The sequence below is a fragment of the Sapajus apella genome, unplaced genomic scaffold, assembly GCF_009761245.1.
Source record: "Sapajus apella isolate SASKATOON/1434 unplaced genomic scaffold, GSC_monkey_1.0 scaffold10, whole genome shotgun sequence".
Classification (NCBI taxonomy): Eukaryota; Metazoa; Chordata; class Mammalia; order Primates; family Cebidae; genus Sapajus; species Sapajus apella.
The window spans coordinates 12704679-12728418 of NW_022436950.1; the positions used below are offsets into that span (position 1 = coordinate 12704679).

Sequence of the window (23740 nt, forward strand, 5' to 3'; positions counted from 1 at the left end):
ACTCCTCCCCTCTGCCTTCAAGTAGACAGAAAAGATAACTACTGAGTGCTGGGCTTAATTCCTGGGTGGTAAAATAATCTGTACAACAGATCTCCATGACATGAGTTTACCTACGTAACAAACCTTCACATGTACCCCTGAACCTAAAAGGTAAAAATAAAATAAAATCATCTTTTCTTTCATTGCTACGCTGATTTTGTAACCACGTGCTGCAGCTGAGACTTACATAGAAATAAAGTCACTTCTGGCTCTTTCCTGCCCAGGATGGGTGGATGACAGCCACACGATGTGCGTCCATGTGGAGTCCTCCACCACAGAAGGTCTAACGCTCTTCTTCACACAGATCTCTTTGATCTACAACTTTTCCTTCCTAGTGGTCCTCAAAGGCTGAGGCTTCCCACAGTGAAGTCAAAAGTGTTATCCATTTTGTTTTGAACTGTTCCTGCCTAATGGACATACTCACACCCTGTTAGGGTTGTGTTTCTCTTCAAGTCAACACTTGCCCTCTCAGGAGGTCATCCATGTAACATTGGAGGGTTTTTTTGATGTTTATTCTTTAAAACTAGTTCCAAGTAGAGAACAACTCCATGCGGTGGAAGGCTCTGAACAGACAACTCAGGTTAACAAGAGCCTTCTTTCCCCTGTTTCTTGGGAACTGTCGTCTGCTTCACAATTTCTCTCCACCTCACCCTAAAGGGAGTAAAGCCCACGTGATAATATCTGGACTCTTTTCCCAGATCCACAGTGATATCACCATAAGTCTATACATCAGGAGGAATAGGCATTTTCAGTGGAAGGAGGAAACTCCTAACAAACCCACAAGCACTAGGGCAGCCGTTTCTACAATAGATTGCATGTTGGAATTATCTTATCGGGTGGCACAGAGAAAGGAATAGTCTGAGCTCACTGTTGGGGCCCCATGTTTCTTCCAAAATAACTGCTACACTCTTGGAAGCTGTTGGAATTTCAGATTCCACCAGCAGTACCACGCCTGGGAGAGGACGTTTCTGCCCAGTCATCAGGAAGGGCAGGGCTCCTCTCACCCTGATGGGGAGGAGGGGATGTTCCCTTTCTCACTTACTGAATGGTAACCACATACAGAATGCAGTCCAGCACACTCTGAAATAATTTGTTTCTAATCCCAGGGGCACAAAAGCACAACAGGAACATTTCAGACACTGGGATTTCTACATTGAGTGTAGCTCAACCAGCACAGGGCATAGAGGGGAGAGACCAGCTGGTCGTAGGGATGGAAGGAGAGGGGGACACTCTCAGGCAGGCAATACGAGGACACAATTTTACAAGCAGTGTGGCGTGTGTAACCAAGGGAAGTGAGACATCTACCTCATCACCCGAGCACTTCAATCCCCTGCTTTGGCTTTGGAGCCAGATGACCTTTGCTGCAACCACTCAGCCCTGCTGCTGCAGCATAGCCGTGGATAACACATCAATGAATGCATGTGTCCCACTATAACTGGGATTACTGAAATGGACAGTGAACGGCCCACAGGCTATAATTTGCCAACCACTGTTCTAGAGACCGTAAGAAGCTTGAGGGCAGGATATGGTCTTCTTCAGTGTGATATCTATACACACGCCTGGGTCATGGAAGCTCTTTGGTAAACATTTGGTGTATGAATACGTGACTCTTGGGTGTAGCCTACTGTGTGGAGCAGTTTTTCAACCTCGGTGCTGTGACATTTAGAGTCCGATCCTTCTTTATCCTGGAGGGCTGCTTGGTGCATTCTAGGATGTTGGGCAGCATCCCTTGCTTCTATCCTACTAGATACCAGTAATGACCTCCTCCCCCATGTGAGGACCAAAAATGCCTCCGGACATTATCAAGTGTCTACTGGGGGAGTGGGACAGTGCAGAACCACCTAATGTTGAAGAGCATTTATGTAGGGAGAGATGTGGAAGGAGATGAGAGATGTATCTTTAGTCTATGGGGGAGGCATAATGTGAAGGCGGGAAAAAAACTTTATTACAAAAGAAATAAAAAAGGTAACTTAAAACTAAACACATTTTCAAAAGACACAATTTCCTGTATATTTTTTCAGTTTTATTTCTGCATGATCATCCTAGGCATACTCTTTGGCAACCTGTTCTTCTTAACATAACCTTTCTTCTATGTCATTACATGTTTTCCTACAATATTATCTGTAGTAGCTGAGGAATATTGCCTTATCTGATTGTGCCACTATTTAACCACTACCTTCACCAATTATTAATTGATAATAAATAAATAAATAAATAAATAATTAATTGATTTCTAGCAGCTGCTCTGCTAGAAATATGTTAATTCAACAAGGTCCTGCTTTTTGGAGCCACCGGCTAGCAGAAAATGAAAGACATTGAGCAAGTTGGTTCGGACATGTTGAGTGTTAACAAGGTACCCCTTGTTAACAAGGGGTACCTGAACCTGGGGGTAGGGAAGGGGCATTACGAGGAACATTTAAGGCTTTGGTTCTCAAGCTTTCCAGACCATCAGAATTCCTGAAGAGCTTGTTAAAACACAGCTCGCTGGGGCCCACCCCAGTCCTGATTTGTTCAGTAAGAAGAAGGCACTGAGAGTCTTTGCTTCTAACGCGTTCCCAGGTGCTGCCCCCGCTGCTGTTTGGTCTAGTAACTGCTCTGATTTAAGGAATTTCCACTTTCTCACTATGATGAGCAACTGGTAATGATGTCTTACTTATATGCATCACATCCCTGATTATCATGAAGAAATAGTATAATGGATAAGAACAGAGGTTCTGGAAATAAGGGCTGGGCATGGTAGCTCACATTTGTAATCCCATCACTTTGGGAGGCTGAGGTGGGCAGATCACCTGAGGTGAAGAACAGCCTGGCCAATATGGTAAAACCCCATCTCTACCAAAAGTACAAAAATTAGCCAGGCATGGTGGCATGTGCCTGCAGTCCCAGTGACTCGGGAGGCTGTAGCTTTATTCTGTGGAGGAGGCAGGAGAATCGCTTAAACCTGGGAGGTAGAGGCTGCAGTGGGCCGAGATTGTGTCCACTCCAGCCTGGGTGATAGAGCAAGACTGCATCTAAAAAAAAAGAGAGAGAGAGATTCTGGAAATAAATGACGTGTTCATAACTCTGGCTCTACCACATGAAACTGATTGTGACTCAGTTTCATGATCTGTAAGAAGGGCTAATTGTGAGGATTATGTGGATGCACTTAGAACATGGCCTGACACAGAATAAACAGCACACGTGTTTGCGATTATTGTTGTTTCTTTAAAATAAATTCTCTGAGTAGAATTTCTGGTTTCAAGAATAGGCAGAAATGTAGGATTTTCAAAGTATGCCACCAAGGTCGTCACCAGAAAGAATGTTGAAGTTAAATCATCTAGAGCATTGGTTCTCAAAGTGTGGTTCCTGGGACTGGGAGCATTAGCATCACTTGGGGACTTCTGCTAGAAATGCAGATTCTCAGGCCCCCACCCCAGACCTACCGAGGCAGATGCTGATTTATGCCAAAGTGTGAGCCAGTGTTCCAGGACATCCTTGTGCTTCTGTTCTCAGAGCAGTAGTGATTGCGTCACCATGCTGTTTAGGTCTGTGTTGCCTGTTGATGTTGCTTAGGTGGGTTGGAGGGGGTCGATTAGAGTCCAGGGTTGCTTAGGCAAGTTAGCTACTCTACCAAGTGTGGATGTACAGTCAAGGCCTCATCTGGGGCCACAGAGGGGCAGGGAGGAGCCTGCACGGGAAATCTTTTATTTCGGCTAGCTTGCAACACCAAGTCAAACCTCCTTAAACCTCCATGCATCCTTTTCATGGCAGGGTTGCTGCTTTAAGGGCTAAGGGTTTCAGTCAGCGTCTGAAACTCATTTCATGGTCTGGAACCCATGTTATCAGGCAAGGCTGGTCCCTTAATAGGGTGGGAGAGGGAGGCTCCATGAGTTCTGTGGTTGACTGGCATCCTCACCTTTGTCATCATCACATAGTCACTGGAGGGTGAAGGCAAGAGGCAAGAGTGAAAGCCACTTAAGCCCCTTTGACTTCATGTTTGATTTTAGGTTATATGTGTTGGTCTGCTTGGGCTGCCACAGCAAAGTAACGCCGACACAGTGGCTTGGACAACTGACATCTTTTCACAGTTTTGGATGCGGAAGTCCAAGATCAAGGAGCCACGGCAGGGCTGGTTTCTCCCAAGGCCTCCCTCCGTGGCTTGCAGATGCCACCATCTTCCTGGGTCCTCATGCCCCTCCTCTGTGCCATTCCACGGACATGCATCCCTGGGGTCCCTCTGTGTGTCCAAATTTTCTCCTTGCATAAGGACACCAGTCAGCTTGGATTAGGGCCCAGCCTAATTGCCTCACTTTAACAGAATCACCTCCTTAAAGGCCCTGTCTCCAACACAGTCACATTCTGAGATATGGGGGCCTAGGACTTCCACATAAGAAATTTGAGGGTACACAAATATCAGCCCATACCAGGCTACTCTGTGACACACAAAGAGAGAAAGAGAGAATAGTAAGTAGAGCCTGGAAACATGGGGAAGACTGGTGATTCAGGAAATTAGGTGTAACGTCAGTAAACTCCCCCAAAGACAATGATGTGTCTACTACCCTGACTGAAGGGAGTTGGTGGCTAATGAATTGAGGCCTTGGCAAAAAACTAACTGCATACCCTCAAGGATTAATGCGACTGCAGCCAAGTCCCCCACGCTATCTCCAGAGCTCTGCAGCTTGTCAGGGGCAGAGGCTGGTGGCTAAAGGCCTCTGTACTTGGCCGCTTTGGGCCCAAGTTTCCTCTCCACATGTGATTGCTTCTGTGACCTTTCTGAGCCCCCGTCTCTTCACTGGTACAACTGGCATGTACGAGTACCTAGTCATATGGCTGCTGGGAAGACTGAACTGGATAATCCACGTAAAGGGATTAGCATGGTACCTAGCATATTGTAAACACTCAGTAAAAAGCTATTTTAAAAAATTGCTGTCCCTATCATGCTCCAGATTTAACTTGACCTCAAATGGAACTGATTAGGTTTCATTCATTTCTCCATCTAGGCTTTTAAACAATCATTATTAAGGAGAATATTTATTATAAATGCCATATATGTTCCGTAGTTTTGTTTTTTAAGTCAAATACACAAGACTAGAAAGAAAATGTGAAAACCTCTCAACACCTCCATGGTCTGGCTTCAAATCCTGGCCCAGCCCTTTACTGGCTCATCAACTTCAATTAGGCAAATGATTTGACCTCTCAGAGCCTCAGTTACCCCAACTGCAAGTAGAGATAGTAAAATCTCAACTTCACATCATCACAAAGACTAAATAAGCTGATGCATGCAGTCAAAGTGGGAAGGAAGCCTGGGGCTGGCACACGGTATACGCGTGGTAAAGGTTTCATGGTTATTTTTACCACCAGCATCATAAACTTTTGTGCAGGGTGCAAAGGAGAGCCTGGGCTGGATGGCAGGAGGGGTGTGGATGGCGTCCCTGGGTCTCCTGGGCCTCCCGGAGACAGAGGTGACACAGGAGAAGACGGCTGCCCTGGAGGACCAGGTAGAGTTTCAGTCTTCCCTCTTTTCTCTGACACTGTAGACCTTAGAGCTATATGCAAAATCTCTGACCTCTCCAGCAGCTTTCCAAACTGGACCTTATTCAGAGCATTTGCCTTAGATGCTGACTCACCAGGTATCAGAGACAGAAGCAATGAGAACAGACTGGGATGCATCTCCTATGTTCTAACTGATGCTAAACCATCAGAAAACCTAGACAAGGTGCTGCATCCTATTCAGGATTTTCCCAAACTGCTGTCCATCATCCTCAAAGTCGTGGCCATTTCTCCTGTTCACTTTTCAAGGTCATGATGGGACTGTCAGCCTGGTTGTCTGTGGGACAGAAATGTGAAACAAAGCACCAGGTAGCTCGCTAGGCACATAAACCCAAAAACCCTAAGACACAATCCCATCTCCAGAGAGTACCTGGCCAGGGGTGCACACTCCTGTAACAGGTTAGTAGTGAGTAGAAATGAGTGAGGAGGGCTGGGTGGAGTCTGTTTGGAGCATTGGCTAAAAACTACAGCTCAGCTCCAGCCAATTACAGTCTACAGAAATGTGGGCCTACACTCTGCTCTTTTCAAGTTCAAAATATCAACTTGTAAAATCCTTACAGGCCAAACAAAACACACAAGCAGGCCTGATTCAGTCCACAGCCTACTGCTTTATCATCTCTGGTTGACAGTGTAGATGTGGAGAGCCTGCCAGTCTTGCAGAAGCAAGGGTGGAACACAAAAACGAAACACCTTTTGGTTTCTACGTCTAACTTCACCTTTTGCTCTTGGCAATAAGAAACAGCTCCTGGCATCCTTCAATAGGTCAGCCCCTTAGAGGTGGCGCAGGAGACAGACCCTGCTCACTTTCTCTAGAACTGTTGATTTCCCATTTGCCAACAAGAATGCCACAACAAGGCTTTCCTTCCATTTCCCTCTCTTCTCAAAGAAGAGAGCCAAAGTTGTAGATGTGGATCCCAAGCCTTTGCCTTTCTCAGAATGAAGTGACAACATGCTGGAACCAGGGGAGAGGTCTGGAAGGTGTAAGAAAGACTGACTTTGGGGAGCACTTGCTCAGCAGTTCAGTCTGGGAGGTCCACACTTGGGGTGTGCCATTACACTGTCCTAGTTCTTTTCTTCCTAGTGTATTTCATAACTTACCTTTTTCTTATGCTTATTGTTTCTTATTTCTCTTCCTCAATTGGAATGCAAGCTCTAGGAGGATAGGGATTTTCCTCTGTTTTCTGTCTTTATGCTACTGTAGCCCAGGCACCTAGGAGTTGCTTGGAACAAACACTTGCTGAATGAGTTGTGTTTGTGTGTACCGCAGCTGTGTAGCTGTGTAGATTCCAGAAGGCGGGGAAGGGCTGAGTCATGCTCCCCTTTGCTCCCTGAGTGCTTAGCACAGTGCCAGAACAGAGGTGCTTAACATATTTATTAAATTGAACCCCCTAATCTGCCTTCATTTCTTTTTCCTTTGTTTCTCCAGGGCCTCCTGGTCCTGCTGGGGACCCTGGGCCCAAAGGGCTTGGCCCTGGATACCTTGGTGGCTTCCTCCTGGTTCTCCACAGTCAGTCGGACCAGGAGCCCACCTGCCCCCTGGGCATGCCCAGGCTCTGGACTGGGTACAGCCTGTTATACCTGGAAGGGCAAGAGAAGGCTCACAATCAAGACCTTGGTATGAATACATGGTCGCCCATGTCCATTGCTTGAAGAGTAAAATTTGGGGTTAATTTTACTGATTCATTAACACCTTAAATGATCACTAATATTCTATGGGATTATTCTTACTTTAAAAAAAAATCACTACCATGCTCATTCTCAACTAATCCTTTAAACCTAACATCCTATGAAGTGCCAAAGAAGCTCATTCTGGCTATAATTATTATCTGGCTACTGATTATTAGTTTTATAAAAGTGATTCTTCCTCAGTAAGTTAAATGTAACTCTCTTATCAAATGCGCTTTTTGCTTCCAAATGTAAACTGTCTAACCAGAATGTGATCAGTTCCTGTACATATATGTAACATGGGGCAGCCAAGCACCCTGATGGTTACCTCAGGGTACTTGCCAGCATCAACTCTCTACCCTACTCCAATTTTTCTAAATTCACAGAACTTTATTTTGACGGTCATCTCTTGGTGCTGCTTGTCAATTTTCTTTTCTTGTTTCGAGATGGAGTCTTGCTCTGTTGTCAAGGCTGGAGTGCAATGACACCATCTTGGCTCACTGCAACCTCTCCCTCCAGGGTTCAAGAAATTCTCCTTCCTCAGCCTCTTGATTAGCTGGGACTACAGGCCTGCATAATCATGCCTGGCTAATTTTTGTCTCACCCTGTTGCCCAGGCTGGAGTCCAGTGGCACGATCTTGGCTCATTGCAACCTCTGCCTCCCAGGTTCAAGCAATTTTCGTGCCTCAGCCTCCTGAGTAGCTAGGATTACAGATGCCCACCACCATGCCTGGCTAATTTTTGTATTTTTAGTAGAGATGGGTTTTTACCATGATGGCCAGGCTAGTCTCAAACTCCCGATCTCAGGTGATCCACTCGCCTCGGCCTCCCAGAGTGCTGGGATTACAGGCATGAGCCACCGCAGCTGGTCTAATTTTTGTATTTTTAGTAGAGCTGGGGTCTTGCCACGTTGGCCAGGCTGGTCTTGAATACCTAACCTCAGGTGATCTGACCACCTTGGCCTCCCAAACTGCTGGAATACAGGTGTGAGCCACTGTGCTTAGCCCTTGTCAATTTTCAATAGTAGGTTTACAAGCTGCAGGGACTGATTCTAAGTCAAAGGCTTAAGTACCTGGCTGCTGGGAAACACCGTCTTTCCAAGAAAATCATGGTTAGAATGGAAGGTGCGGGAAGGATATGCTGATGGGACAGTTGACGGTGAGGTGCTTGCCGTTGCTCTCACTAGGCAGTGAACCCAGCTGCTAATAAGGGTGGTCAAAGAGTGCAGGCCTGGGGTGGCAACTACTTATATGCCCCCTGCATTTCTCCCTTGGGTTGGCAATGGCCTTTCCCATAACAAGGACCTAGTTTATTTGAGCACAGGAGGAAGGAAGAAGTGATGTTTAATATTCTGAATCTCTTTTCTTCTCTCCTCCTCTCCCTCTGCCATCAGTTTCTTTCTTGCCTGGTCTTTGTACCATCAGTCTTGCTTCTCCTGCCTTAGTCTAACTAGAGCACATATCTTAAAGCTCTGCAGAACTCTTGGGATAAAGTCTAAACTCCTTAACGAGGTTAACAAAGCCCACATCTAATGGTCTGATTTATCACCGGACGCCTATGAGACAAGCAGACATACAGACACCCACTGCCACATTCCCTGCACTGAACATGTCTGAGTTCTCTGAGCCCCACGCTCCCTTAACTCCAGCCCCCTCTGTCACTGTACCTCTTTTGAGCAGTTACTACCACCATCTTCAAGCCTGGATAAATCCTTTTCATATTTCAAGTCCTAACTTAAAATCACCTGTTCCAGTTACCCTTTCTTGAGGTCCCAGAACTCCACACTTCTCATTCTTAGGGTTTGTTGTGCTGTATGTTCATTGCTTGTTTGCCCATCCAGTTCCCCACTAGGCCATGAGCTTCCTGAACACAGAAATGTGCTCAGCGCTCACCTCCAGCACCTGGGCCCCAGCTTGGCTCAAGAGTGAGGGATGAGGGGATGAGGGCTAGCCCACAGGACCAAGGAGGTGTCAGAAATGGCTTCCCCACCACAGAAATAGGCTTTGGCGAGGGCCTCCAGCTGCCAGAACACGTGTCTGCAAAGGCCACATGGAGGAAGGAAGGGTCTGGGAATACCTGCATGGGCTGCTTGGACACCAGCTATCTCTTCTTCCCTCCCAAGGTCTGGCAGGGTCTTGCCTTCCCATGTTTAGCACGCTGCCTTTTGCCTACTGCAACATCCACCAGGTGTGCCACTATGCCCAGAGAAATGACAGATCCTACTGGCTGGCCAGTGCTGCGCCCCTCCCCATGATGCCACTCTCTGAAGAGGCGATCCGCCCCTACATCAGCCGCTGTGTGGTATGTGAGGCCCCCGCCCAGGCGGTGGCGGTGCACAGCCAGGACCAGTCCATCCCGCCATGTCCACAGACCTGGAGGAGCCTCTGGATTGGATATTCATTCCTGATGGTGAGTCCTGTGCCCGTGAACCCTGGCACATCCACCATTTCTTAACACCTTCTTCTGCCCTTTCTGTCTGGATTGGACAGTAATTCTGCCCACTCTGCACTTAGGACGTAAGGTCAGGGAGGCTGTTGCAAACCATAGCCTGTTGGAATACAGGACCGTTAGTTTTTAAAAAACACTGATTGATTTTGATCACATTCATAGAACTTAGAAGATGAATTTGCCTCAGCCGTCAGTGAAACTGGAGCCAATTTGTGTGCACACTCACCATACTCACTACGACCCCCTTTCAGCGCTTGTATTTTGTTCTTTATGGAATAATCTAAGGAGAAATGTCAAGATCAGACCCAAACCTGGGCACGTCCCTGATTGGGTCTGGGGTTGTCTGTGTCTGTCTGAGCCCTAACTCTCTCTTGTTTTCTGGGTAGCACACAGGAGCTGGGGACCAAGGAGGAGGGCAGGCCCTCATGTCACCCGGCAGCTGCCTGGAAGATTTCAGAGCAGCACCGTTCCTTGAATGCCAAGGCCGGCAGGGAACTTGCCACTTTTTTGCAAATGAGTATAGTTTCTGGCTAACAACGGTGAAAGCAGACTTGCAGTTTTCCCCTGCTCCAGCACCAGACACCTTAAAAGAAAGCCAGGCCCAACGCCAGAAAACCAGCCGGTGCCAGGTCTGCATGAAATATAGCTAGAGAATGCAATATTTACCAGCACGTGGCCAAGAGAAACTTCCTAGGAGGGTAAGACTTCCTAGACTTTGCTCAGAGATGTCATGGTGCTCATTTTGGACTCCCTTTCAGTGGTTCGTTCTGTTTTGTCATGGTTTTTCCCGGAGTCCTCTGATTCCTTATGCATTAAGCAAATGCTGCACAGATGGATTTATTTGGACCTACCAATCTAGACGGAACCTAGATACTCTTATTTTACTGAGGATGACAGAAGAGGTGGCTTTATTTTAAAACATACTAATTCACAGAAAGGCAAGTAGATGCTAAAGGCCAGATTACAAATTACATTACTGAAAACTTCATTCGTGGGTGTAGGATCTCAAACAATTGAAGTCAATTACTCTATAATACTACAATACAGTGGGCTTCTGGATAGATTTTACAGGAAAAAAATAAACAGGCCAACAAATGAAACTAGAAAGCGGAGATTTTCAACATTTCAAAATGATTTCCTCTGTAATCTATTTTTCCATATACTTTAAATAATGGTAAGACCACGACCCAAAGAGATTTTTTTTTTAAGAAAAAAAAAAAAAAATTCATACTGCCAGCATTAACAGTTCCTTTCAAAGCAGAATGAATCATGACGCCAGGAAGGCCCACAGTCGCCGTATTCCAGAGATGCGACATTAGCATAAACACATCACAGATGAATATAAAACATTATGTTCTCTTCTGCATTTTTCAGAGAATGGAAATGCCTACTTTGGCAACCCTTTTGAAAAGCAGCAATTATGGAAAAAAAATATATTCAATAAGGGATTAGGAGCCTAAAAGCTATTAGTGAATATTAAGGTAGTTATTCACAAAAATTGATTCCCCATTGCAGCGAACTTCCAGACAGACTGCTTTTCCCCAGTCGGGGTCCGGCGTGTCACCAGTGTGTGCACGCTAATGGGACTGACACTACATGGGGCTCACACAGGCAGACGCACGCTTCATACAAAGCATCTCGCTCCCCTCCCCAGGAGAGCCTGCACAGCTTCTTACACTCACAACGGACAGTTTCCTCCACACACATAATGGCAGCTCACTCGGGGACGTGGCAGGGCTATCATTATGCACTTGGGAGAAAATTAAGGGCCAACTTAAACTTAGGTAAGAAGATTCATTTAAGTCAGGGTTACCCCACCAGGAGGACGTGGCAGTATCTTTAAACGAAAACAAAGACAATTTATAATTTGAATTTTATGCTCCCGTGGTTGCCTGTTACATCTGAGGAGCATCACATTCTGCCAGTTTTAAAGACATTCTTTTATTTTATACCAGTCTTGTACCCAGGTAGTAGTTTGACATTGGGCATTAGTATTTTCTATAAAGTTTAGAATGTGTGTCAATTTAGAATGAGTATTTTTTTCTGTAGAGCAAATGATCCCCTTTTCTAATTGCTAGGAATTTAGTGGTCTAATACTAAATTAAAAAGATTTGTTGGAAACATTTTTAGGAAACTTACTTCCCTCATCTGAAAGAAAAAGGCATTTTAGAGAAAACTAAAGAAATTTCTCAAAAGCGTGACACTCATTTTAGTGCTTAGTTTCCATGCACTTAAAAATAATTGAGAAGAAAAACTCAATTAAAATTTTGTTTATGAGAGATGTTTTCCTTGCCAAACTCTGATTTGTAAAGAGCTCTTATATGCAGAACACATTTCAAATGAGTTTTGCCATGGGCTGCCCCCAGGATGGCAATTTATTTTAAGAGTATTTTTTAAGATGAAGTGTTTTCTCGATGTAACAGAATATTTCCTAGTTCATTTGACCCATTTGATATTTTTTAAACTATGCTCTGGCATGTTGAATATTTTTGAGCACCTAAAATTTAAGCCAATTTCAATCTTATTTGTAATTACTTTTCTCCTTCCAAAAAAGCTTTATCTATTACCAGAAGTCAACCCTCCTAAAAGTTTCAATTTGTTCATCATGAACTTAGCCCAAGAACATTTTCTGGGAAGAGGTAAGGGTAACAAGTGGAACATCAGAAACATAAGCTTGCTTGCTTAATTATTTTAAACACTTCAACTTTGGTATTAGAGTGTTATCTTCATAAGTTTATAAATAAGTAAAAAAAAAAAAAACCCGCACAAACACATGCTAAATTATGTAGACAGTTTACTCCACAGTGAGCCTAGGAAGGCATCAGACTATCCAAAATGTTAGTATTACAAGGGCTACCTCTAAATGCAGCATTGATGCTGCCCTCTAATTTTGCAAAAGTATTTTAAAGGATCAAAAGGGCAGAAAAATAGAAAAGATAATTTCTTGGAATAGAAGATCCTGTTATCTTAAACCATTATTTTCTTCTCCTGGTTATAGATCAATGTGCCTTCAATTACCCTTTCTCTGTGGAGGTGATGAACAGAGCTTTTAAGCTGTTCTCCTAACCCATTATTGGTGATGATCCTTATCAAACCCTCTTCTCCCCCTCTCCCCACCAATCTTGTAGACTGGAATGTACCTAGATTGCCCTAATAGGAACTGTTCTGTGCCCGTGCTGGGGATCTGGGATGCTTCCTTGTGGATTCTGACTGTCAGTGAGTGGAGCCCATTCATCCAGGCAGGTCTCCATGCTATGAGCGGCCTTTTCCTTCTACTGTCACCCTCCCTACGTTGAAAGTTGAGTCATCGCTGCTTTAGATGGCTACCTACTCGTTATCCCTGTGCCCCTGTCTCACGTAGCCTTTGTCTTCCACCTCCACCCTTGCAGTAGGCATCTCCCAGCTGGTGCCTTAGTTTCAAATCCCAGTTGCCATCTAAAATCCATCCAAACTTGATTTTGTCATCCTTTGGATTAGAATCCTACTATGACGCCACAGCCTGTGAAGTCCAAACCACTTCCTATGGGGTGAAAGGTCCAGTGGAGACTGTCCGAGGGTTACCTCTAGGAGTATTTCCTGTCACAATGAACTGTGTGCAGCTCTGCAGACACTCCCAGCACCTATTCGACTGTGCTCCTGCTCCACCAGTGATGTCCTCCCTGGGTGTCAGTTTACCCTGCGGGGAAGGTGAATTCCCTGGGGGAAACTTGGGCTCCCTTCTGCTACTCCTGTGCAGTCCATGGGACTGTCCTCATTTTCTCCATTCCCCATTGCTTCTCTAATGTCTCCGTACACTTCGTTCATTCCATTGCCGAAATGCCCCTTGAGGGCGGGAACCACGATTGACTTGTTTTTGTATGCCCAATGCTTAGCACAGAGCTGAACACATTACTGCCAATTCTTTTTTTCAATGACAATTCCATAAACATCATTAGGCATTAGGTGTTCAGCTCTGCATATAAGGTCTTCATCAGCAAGGTGGTTACAAGTATAAACCATTTCCTACTTCAAAATATTTTCATGTTCAATATATCTGCATATCCACAATCTCTTGTTACAATTATTGCCAGAGAGCCAATTGATAAGCTTTTAATGAGCTTATCACACCCCTCCAAAAATATATATTTTTCTACAAATGGAAATTTTAGAAATGAGATTTGAGAGATTTGACTGAGAAGATCCTTCAGTGAAATGTGACATAACTCACCTTATACTGTAATCTGTATTCCCTCAGGATTTAAGGGCTTCCTAGCATAAAATCTTTGCTACACATTTGTATACATGTTATTGGTGCTCCGAAAAATAGTCAATGGAATGGTGCACTACAATTGGGCTTTATCGTCTTATTTTGAACCTCGTGTATATTATAGTAAAGCAAACCATTCAGTGTGTTCCAAGCAATCATATTAGATCTGTGTTTCTATCAGCTCACTGGAATAATCTGATAATTGTTACTTTTACTTGGTATGGCTGCAAGAATAGTGGAAAGAGGAGGACTTGAGAGTTGGTTGAACCCAGGTTTGAAATCTGGCTTAGTCATTTTTTAGCTGTTATCCTGGGTGAGTTCTGCCAACTCTCTTAGCTTCATTTCCCTCATTAACAAGGTGGGACATAACAGCTACTCTTGCATTGACAATTAAGTTAGATTACCTGTCTAGCACATATCCGTCATCCATCATCAAAATGTTACTATGGTCACATTTTGTATTTAAAATAAACTATTTAATATGAGAAATATTTCTTGGGATTTTTACACAGTGGAATTATGATTCTCACAGGGTATATAAATTGCTGATTAGAATTATTTATATGTGGCCAATTCTTAATGTCATTGGGAATGCTGTTTAATTTCAATCCTCAAAGTTACTGTAGCACAAAAAATATCACAATTTCCTGCAGGGACATTATCAGTAAGTTCTGCAGGGAACAAACAATTGACATTAAAATCAGTACTCTGCAATTGTCACTGTTATTGTCTGCTAGAAACTGCATAATGCATTTTAAACCACCAACGCTGGCCGCCACATCCATGTGAAATGCTTGAATTTTATGGTGCTTCAATATTTAATGATTCGTTGGAAAAATGTGAAATGTGTCTAATAAATTGCATCCCTTTCTCTAACCTCTGGTTGTAAAGTTAAAGACTTTCAGCTTATAACTTTTGCAAGATGCCTGATCTGCCATTGGCACGTACATCTTTGTTGTATTATGATTTATAATATGGTTCATTATATATAAAACTCTGTGATAACTTCCAAAAACAACTGTGTTTTATCTGGTGCATTTATTTTCTTTCAAGCTGATGGGGGTTTACTTTTTTTTTTAAAACTACACTGTAAGGTGGCTTACTCTTGGGGAAGTGTGAATTGCTGATGCGAAGAGTGTCGGCTGGAAAGCATGGGATATGGGGGCTCCTGGAAACACTGTTCTATGCACAGTGATGGGGCGCAGAAGAGAAGTGAAAGCAGGCCTCAGGTGGAAGGTCTGTATCAACCCCAGGGGAGCTGCTTGGGCAGTGGCCAGTGGGCATGGGGCTCAGACCCTCTTGTCCTCAGCTTTCTCATTATTTGAGTGAGAAAAAGACCACCTGTTTCACAGCACTGTTTGGAGGATTCAAGCTGTGAAAGTCAACTACAAAAAGATCTGTGAAACCAAAGATATTGTTACTTTTAACCACAGTGACTTGAAGTCAGGAGTTAGGTACTGATAGGTATCTCCTTACGGCCCCTGTATCATTTGCCAAACATGCGGATAGGTGGAGTGTAGATATTCAATAACTGTTTTGTGGCTTTTTTTTTTTTAAAGAGACAGGGTCTTGCTCTGTCGCCCAGGCTGGAGTGCAGTGGCACAATCATGGCTCACTGGAGCCTGGTCCTCGCAGGCGCAAGTGATCCTCCTGCCTCAGCCTCCCCAGCTGGGCTACAAGCATGTGCTACCCTGCCTGGTTGATTTTTAATTTTTGTAGAAGCAGCATCCTGCTTCGTTGCCCAGGCTAGTCTTAAATTCTTGGCTTCAAGTCATCCTCTTGCCTCAGCCTTCCAAAGCATTGGGATTACAGGCATGAGCCACTGCAACCAGCCTTGGACTTACTTTTTAGTAGGAAGGAACTTCATCGGTATTTGGGCCAACCTTATACCTGATAGAGAAATAAGGATACTCAATTAACATTCCCTGACCATGTACTATGTGACAGGAGCAATACTGGCTCTGCTATGTATGCTTCCTCTCAACTCTACAGCTGTCTTGTTTTGCAGACAAGGAAACCGAGCTTTAGAGAGAATAAATAACTTCTTTAAGGCCATAGAGTCACCATGTAGTAGAACCCAAACCCTTATTGCTATTGCAATAAGAACAGTATTACCTCCTGGGGCTTTTCCCATTTGTGAACTGGTTAGAAAATAGAGGGTCTCACATAGAGGTGTCCTGGATGACTGCTGTCACTGCAAAGTCCCTTGTTTTACAGGTTCTAAGGTAGCCCATCCAGCTCAGCTTGGAGACTGTCTCAAGCTGTTCTGGAGGGAGGGGGTGAGGAACCAATGAGGACAAAGCTATTTTTGGGAAGCCCAAGGTCTATATCTCAGGGTCAACTGAAAATCAGCCATGCCTCTTGTATTAGTCCATTTTCATGCTGCTGCTGAAGGCAGACCTGAAACTGGGCAATTTACAAAAGAAAGAGGTTTACTGGACTTACAATTCCACATGCCTGGGGAGGCCTCACAATCACAGTGGAAGGTGAAAGGCCGTCTCCCATGGTAGCTGACAAGAGAAGAAAGCTTGTGCTGAGAAACTCCCTTTTTCAAAACCACCAGATCTCCTGAGACTATCACGAGAACAGCATGGGAAAGACCTGCCCAGGGATTCCATTACCTCCCACTGGGTCCCTTCCATGATATGTGGGAATTCAAGATGAGATTTGGGTGGGGACACAGCCAAACCATATCACCTCTGGAGCCCCTAGAAACCCCAGGTAAGTCATTTAGGGCAACTGCTCTGAGCTGGGGAAGGGAGGCTCTGAAGGCCCTTACTTGATGACTCAGTCACTGCAGCACCAGCCAACTTAGTCATTTTTATTCTCCCATTCACCAGCAAGGCCATTCCTTCATACATTATTTCTAGGGGGTACCTTGCATCCTCAGTGATTATATACTTAGTGGTTATAATTTTATCAGCCAAAGATGAAATTCTCAACCTATAATCATTTTTATCTGTTTGGTAAAAGTAGGGAAAATGGTATAATGAGGGCTAAAATGCTCTTCTGGTCCCCAGGCAGTCAATCTGCTTTACATACAGTAAATGGTGTGAAATGCACTTGTGTGCACTGAAATTGGAGAAGTACTTTGGTGCCTATAAACCACTGGGACCTGTTAAAATGTAGATTCTGATCATTTGGTTTAGGGAGCAGGAGTCTGAATTTGTAGATGCTCCCAGGTGCTCTGGGCCCTGAGTGCATACCCTGAAGAGCAGAGAGTTTGGCCTTGGTTGCTCCTCTGTAACGCGACTCTGAAGACCTTGTTCAATTGCATTAATGATTATCTGCTACTAGGGATACGCAAGATAGATTTAAATTGTTGAGGGAGAGGATCTTGCAAAGAGACAAGGGCAGAGGCAGACAATAACTTGCAAGAATCTCAAATATCACGAATCTCTTAAGTTACACACTTTTGTATTTTTGCTTTGAGAATTTCTATCCAAGCACTACAAAAGTTATCTAAGGAGGCAATAGAATGAGAGAAAGAAACAGTAATTTCACAACTTCCTGGCAGAAACTGTCACTGGAGGTGGCTGAACAGCGTTTTTCAAAATACTTAGAGAAGGGACCCAGTTTCGCATCCAGTGAGCCACATACCAGAAGTGCGTCCTAGATTTTGGGTGTGTGCGTCCCAGATTCCAAGAATCTCTTTAAGGCACATGATAACATTGATTTTATGACACTACTCTCTTCCCAAGCAGCAGTATGTATTATAACCAAATTTAGTGATTTATATTAGCAACACTTTCATTTTTCTATAGTATAAATTACATATCCAAATCTGCCAATTCATCTAACATCTGATCAAGATGTCAAGATCATTCTCTCTCTGTCCCTAAATACCACAGAAGAAAAAAAATGTTAGCACAGACACATCCAATGCAGACCTGTAAAAAGAACATAGCCAGATTCAGTACTATTCACAAGGACTCCTTGGTGACACTTCTTGGTTGTGTGGGAATCTTGAGCTTTGTGTACGAGGTCACAGCATTCGATGCAGTGGGACATGTCTTCAGATTGACAAAGGCCCCAAAGTCTCTATCTCTATTAGAAAATGCTTTCCTTTACATGATTCAAGGGAAAAAAAAGACCTAAGTGATATCAGTAAGCAGCAGGCATTTGTGTTTATGTGCGCCACTGATGACAGTATAAACAAGCTTCTCTTTTTGTTTCAATCCACAAGTATTTATTGGTTCTGACATTCCAGACAAAGCACTGCTCAAGGCACTGTGAGGAGAGAGAAACAGTCATGGTCTCTGCCCTCATGAAGCTTACAATCTAAAGACAAAAACATTCTCTCATTGCAGCATAACCAGCAATTCCAAGTGGTACGTGGAAACTGTGTAGATGCGGTTGTATCTGCTACAGGATTCAGATGGGGCTGGATGAGGAGGATCTGGATATGGGCCAAGAGAGAGGAAAGGGCTGTTCTATGTAAAAGCACAGAACAGAGTATCACAAGATCAGGAACACTCACAGCCTGAGCAGTGAGACTAGTTACCAGCCTCTGTGATGGATAAATGGGGCTGAGGTCCAAAGGCTGGTTAGAGTCCACTTTTGAGGCTAATGACTTTGACCTTTATCTTTTGGCAGCAGAAAGCCAATAAAAAAGGTATTTGCGATGATGAGTGGCACCATGAAAGTGAATTTTGGAAGACAAAGCTGGCAGAGTTATGTAGAATTGAGTGAGGAGGTATTATAAGTATCGGATAGAGCAAATAAGTGAGACATTGAGACTCTCTAAGCTCAGAGTTTGTGATTCTAAAATGAAATACTAGCAGCCATGAAAAAAAAAAGAGTAGGAGACGAAACTTAGGGAATGACTGCAATGATTCATGGAAAGGGAAAGGAAGAAACAACAGGGTTTGTTTGTTTTTTTTAACGACTAATTGAATACTATTCCTTACCGAATACTAAATCTCTCAAGAAAAACTAAGACTGGGAACAAGGAGGCCAGGTTGCCAGCTACCCCTTTCCTGTCCTGCCTTGCAGTCCAATTTTTAGGGTAGGGGGAGGTGGTCTTTCTCATCCCTTTAGCTTACTTACTCCCCAGGCAGCAGAACATGTGCCAAATATGTAGACTGGCTCTAGTTTTCCTCAAACTAGTTATTTACTGCAGCAGGCAATTTAAAAAGATGGAGGAGGTTTGAACAATTATGTACAACTTTAGAATCACAGGCAATACATTCCGAGTCATTAAAAGGAAGCAATTTTAACTACTCCCTCCTCTTCAGAACCAAGTAAAGATTCTGCATAAAGAGGTCTCTTAGGTTGACTGATCACACCAAACTGTAGGAACCAAGGGCTTAACAGGCAATCAGGGAACTACTATTGAATAAACCAAATTCAAAAATCAGTTCTAAGTGCTTACTCCCTATTAGAGATCATTAGTTTAATATACTTGCTCACTTGCTTTTGTCTTTCTCAATCCAATTCCCATTTGTTGGCATAACTTTAGGGATTCCTTATTGCAGAGGAAAAAACAAAATGGACATTCCAAACAATAAAGACTTGTTACAGGCAGGTCTACTAACTGAAAATAGTTATAACAATTTCCAGAACATCTTCATTGTTGTGCTAAAATAACTGGTGTACATTCATGACTAAAATGGCCTTTCTCACATCACTAAGATGTTCCACTCCATAAATAAAGAAGACGAGCATATCACAAGTTTGCCACCCAAAATCTAATCCTGTGTCTTTGTATCTCACAAGTCAAACAGAGCAAGGAAGTACTACTAGAGGACTCACGTGATATAAAAAAATACTTCCATATACAGTGATTGGACTCTTAATACAACTATTGGAAAAAATACTTTGGTGAAACACTGACATTTAATGAGCACCAACTGTGAGCCTTTGGGGTTGGAAAGGGGAGATGGGGAGAGGGTGGAAAGGTATCCGAGACTCAGGCCTCATCACAGAGTCATTCAGAATCCGTGTTCTCATATAGAAGGCACACCTCTGTGGTCTGTGCACGGATAATAATCAGGGAAGGTGTAAGCGTTCCAGCAGAATTACCATATACTATAAAAGTGGCATGCAACAAAGACGTTACTTCTAATTAAGGTAACAGGAGTCAAACTTGCAGAATTTGGGAGGGAGGAATAATATTTCACTTGAATATTTTAATTTAAACACATTTAAAGCTTCCAGACTCACAGGTACAATTTATATTATAAACAAGATGTAGTTTTACATCAGTTATAAATTAACTAAAGGGGCTCAGGTATTACTGGGCCAGCCAGGAGGCCGAAGAGCTCCTAAGGCTCCAGTGGTTTTCTTAGCCCACTTATATGGAAGTGCCAAGGCCTCTTCCGGGGAAATTCAGATCGGATCTGGATACAAAACTGTGTAGTCAGTATGCCCCAAATGGGCTGAATATATAAAGAGAAAAATTGAGAAGACAATACCACCAAAATGTTAATCCTAGGTACCTCTAAGGGTAGGGATACAGGTGGCTTTACAATTGTGTGCCTATTTATTTGTATTTCTGTTTATATTGTGAATTTTCTCAGTGGACACATAGTATTTATTTTGAAGTCTGTTTTTCTGACTGCATATTTCTTATTATTATATAAATACATCTTCCTGATGGTAAAAGTAACACACACACACCCATATATACATTTTTCAAAGACAGGAATATAAAATTGTAAAAAAGAAGAAACCAAAATCCCATGTATTCCCCTCCCAAAGATAGTCCCTGCTAACATTTGGGTATGTTTCTTTCCAGATGTTTGCTTTATGCATATGGAAGGCATATCTGTTATATGCATAATCAGAAAAGTATATAAACTGTAGATTAAAAAAGGAAGATCTTTTCCTGCTTCTTTCTCTCTTTTTTTTTTTTTGACAGAGTCTTGCTCTGGCAGTCAGGCTGGAGTGCAGTGGCACAATCTCAGCTCACTGCAAGTTTCCTGGGTTCAAGCAATTCTCCTGCCTCAGCCTCCTGAGTAGCTGAGATTACAGGCATGTGCAACCATGTTCGGCTAAGTTTTGAATTTTTAGTAGAGATGGGGTTTCACCATGTTGGCCAAGCTGGTCTCGAATCCTGACCTCAGGTGATCCACCTGCCTCTGCCTCCCAAAGTGCTGGGATTACAGGCATGAGCCCCCGTGCCCAGCCCCTGCTTCTCCCTTTTAAAATATCTCTGTGACAGTAAGACATCAGTGATCTTTTGACTTTGCCCTTTTATTCGTGGAATACAAGCACCAGGAAAAAACTCGAATGACTCAGACAGACAACCTGTGGATTTTAACGCTGTGGGGCCCAAGGGCGTGTTTTGGACATTTGGCTATGACAAGTGGCTGGTACAGTGGCCAATTAAGAGGCACTTTGATGAGGAAAAACATACTTTCTGCAAGATAGATCTCTAGTGACCGGTCCACCGAACGCCTTCACTCTACTCTGTATGTGGCATCTGCTGCTACTTTGCTGATTCATACATGACAAGTCCTGTCTCCTGTGCACACAAGCTGCCACTGAGTGGTGGCTGGGAACCTACACTGCTGGTGTCATGTGATACTAATGGTGTGTGTAGGGGTCTTCCCACCTGAGGTCTTTCTTATCCTTCTTCCATAAGACTTTCTATAAAGGCAGAGCAATACCAGAGCAAAGCAAAGGCCCTGCAAACAGTAGTCAGACACAGGGGCCAGAGGAGCCGAGGAGCTGAGGCGCCAGGGTGGGGGAGAGTAGAACGACACACGGCCAAGGCAGCCACATCCTGTTCCTGGACAGCCGCAGCGGCGACGCGCCGGGAGGATGGGGAGATGGCTCTGCACCCACTGCCAAGTCAAACACAGGGCACTCCCGGCAGGATGAGGGACTCATCTTCCTGCCTGGTGAGAGTAAAACCTCCTGGTGAAGGTCACAGTTTTCAAAAGCAGGGCGAGGCAGAGGCATTGCTCAGTCAGCGGTGAGAGAGGGGAGTGTGGAACCGGTCCCTTCGTGGAGGAAGTGACCTGTGTGAGCCCACGCCCACCAAAATGTGAGCTGAATCAGAGGGGTCATGGAAGGACCGTCCCAGGCAGACGTGAGCGATCCAGGGCAATACTGGTACACTCTGCTTTGGTTTAAAATGAATTAGGGGCTTGCGGAATGAACCAAATGGACAATAATTACATGAAAAAACCATGTCTTCCCAAGATGCCACCTCACTGGCCATCGAATCTGTGAAGCCGCTGTCTCCTCATTTCTTCTTCTGCTGAGAGACGAAACCCATAGGGTGGTGGGCTATTTCTGGTATTTCCTGTAGTGAGAAATTCAAAGGAAAAATCAATCATTCTGACATTACAAGGCATGTGTACTCTAGGATTCCAAGGGAACAAAATGATAGCTTGGGTGTCATCTTTATTTTAACACAAAACAGAAATATAACAAACATATTTCAACTTCAGTTATCAGTACTAAATTTCAACATCAAGTAAACATTTTTAGAGTGGTTCAGCCATGAACCTGATTCGACTCATTTTGAGGCTTCTTGATAATCCTCCCACCTGTATTTTTCCTTCTACCATGATTGATAATTTGCATCATTCAGGCTTACACAGTTTCTCAATGGCTTGTCTTATTTTTTTATGCCCATATATAACTTGTTGCCACCTCTACTAACTTCCCCACCAATGAGGCTGGTTGGCTTCTCCTGATCAGCCTTTGGGTGCTCCTTTTCTTTCCTTTAATATGCTACCTCCTGCACCAATGTGGCCAATCAGAATCATACGTGACTGAAAGACACAAGCAACCAACAGGCACGTTGGGCCACAGAGCTGGAGCAGAGTTATCATACTGATCAATACCTGGGCAGGCAAACAAAAATGCAGGCATCGTATTTCAAGATCATCGGAAGGACTGTGGAAATAGTTACTGAAAAGGGTTTCTTGGTGATGCAAACTTACCAAAAATACAGTTTGTAATGATACAAGAATTTCAATCGCTACGTAAGGAAACATTCTCCCAGGCATCATGAGTAGTAATAAAGGGAGAAAAATATATAGTCCTTGATCTCAAGGAACCAGCAAACTAAAGCTAATGAAAGCGCTTCAATATTCCCCATGAGGTAACCAGAAAGATGCATCATTGATAGAAATGGGTAAGTAGAGGTTCACTTCTAAACATGGGGACCAAAAAGGCTGTACCTTTTCACTACTATAGCTCTGCTAACACTGTTAATTTGCCTTGAAAGGCTCTCTCCCACCACCTACATCAACCAGAAGTCTTACTCATTCTTGTAATGCTAGGCCACCCCTGATGGAACCAATGGAAGAACTCTCCCAATTCAAACTCCTCGGCTTTCAGCACCTTCCATTTGGTTGTCTTCGTTCAACCATCACCATATCCTGCCAGATGTGTACGTATTTGTGCACCACTCTTCTCTCTCCTACCAGGATCACAAGCTGTAAAATAGCAGGGGACCTCTCTGACACATCTCCCTCTCCCCAATGTCTGGGACAGTTCTGAACACACAGGAGCTATTCAATAAATGTATGGCCTTGACTCAACAGCACCTGCTATGACTTCCAATGCTGCCCAGTCAGGTTCTGACATGACCCACTCGGGGCCAAATGTTCTGACAGCACTGGCCTGGCTGGGAAGGGAGGGTGGGCAAGGCACAGTTAAGCCAAGAGGGAAAGCAAGTGAACAGTCAATCCCTCTTGCTCACTGCCCAAGAGTGGCACCTTTTCAGAGATGTGTTCATTTATGCCTATGCTGACATGACAACGTTAAAACTATAGTGAAAAGATGTTAGAGAAAGCAATGGGAAACAGAGTCCGTCTTTTCCATCTACAACTGAAGTTTATGTTGTCAAAG

The 23740-nt window shown here is 43.9% G+C and overlaps 2 protein-coding genes across 8 annotated transcripts in view; one reads left to right on the plus strand and one right to left on the minus strand.

Annotated features, from left to right (window-relative positions):
- Positions 1-23740, plus strand: part of COL4A4 (collagen type IV alpha 4 chain) — a 186299-nt gene that overhangs the window by 136391 nt on the left and 26168 nt on the right. For 4 of the 5 annotated variants that reach the window (XM_032277601.1, XM_032277604.1, XM_032277602.1 and 1 more), the window contains exons 45-48: positions 5400-5516; positions 6995-7183; positions 9356-9642; positions 10068-14945. In XM_032277601.1, coding sequence (XP_032133492.1) covers positions 5400-5516; positions 6995-7183; positions 9356-9642; positions 10068-10331 — 857 coding nt within the window. In that variant the 3' untranslated portion in view covers positions 10332-14945. Of the gene's footprint in view, positions 1-5399; positions 5517-6994; positions 7184-9355; positions 9643-10067; positions 14946-23740 lie in introns of those variants that run through there. The other variant, XM_032277605.1, reaches the window with a different exon arrangement.
- Positions 18092-23740, minus strand: part of RHBDD1 (rhomboid domain containing 1) — a 166812-nt gene continuing 161163 nt past the window's right edge. For 2 of the 3 annotated variants that reach the window (XM_032277633.1, XM_032277634.1), the window contains exon 7: positions 21104-22181. In XM_032277633.1, coding sequence (XP_032133524.1) covers positions 22087-22181 — 95 coding nt within the window. In that variant the 3' untranslated portion in view covers positions 21104-22086. Of the gene's footprint in view, positions 19902-21103; positions 22182-23740 lie in introns of those variants that run through there. The other variant, XM_032277635.1, reaches the window with a different exon arrangement.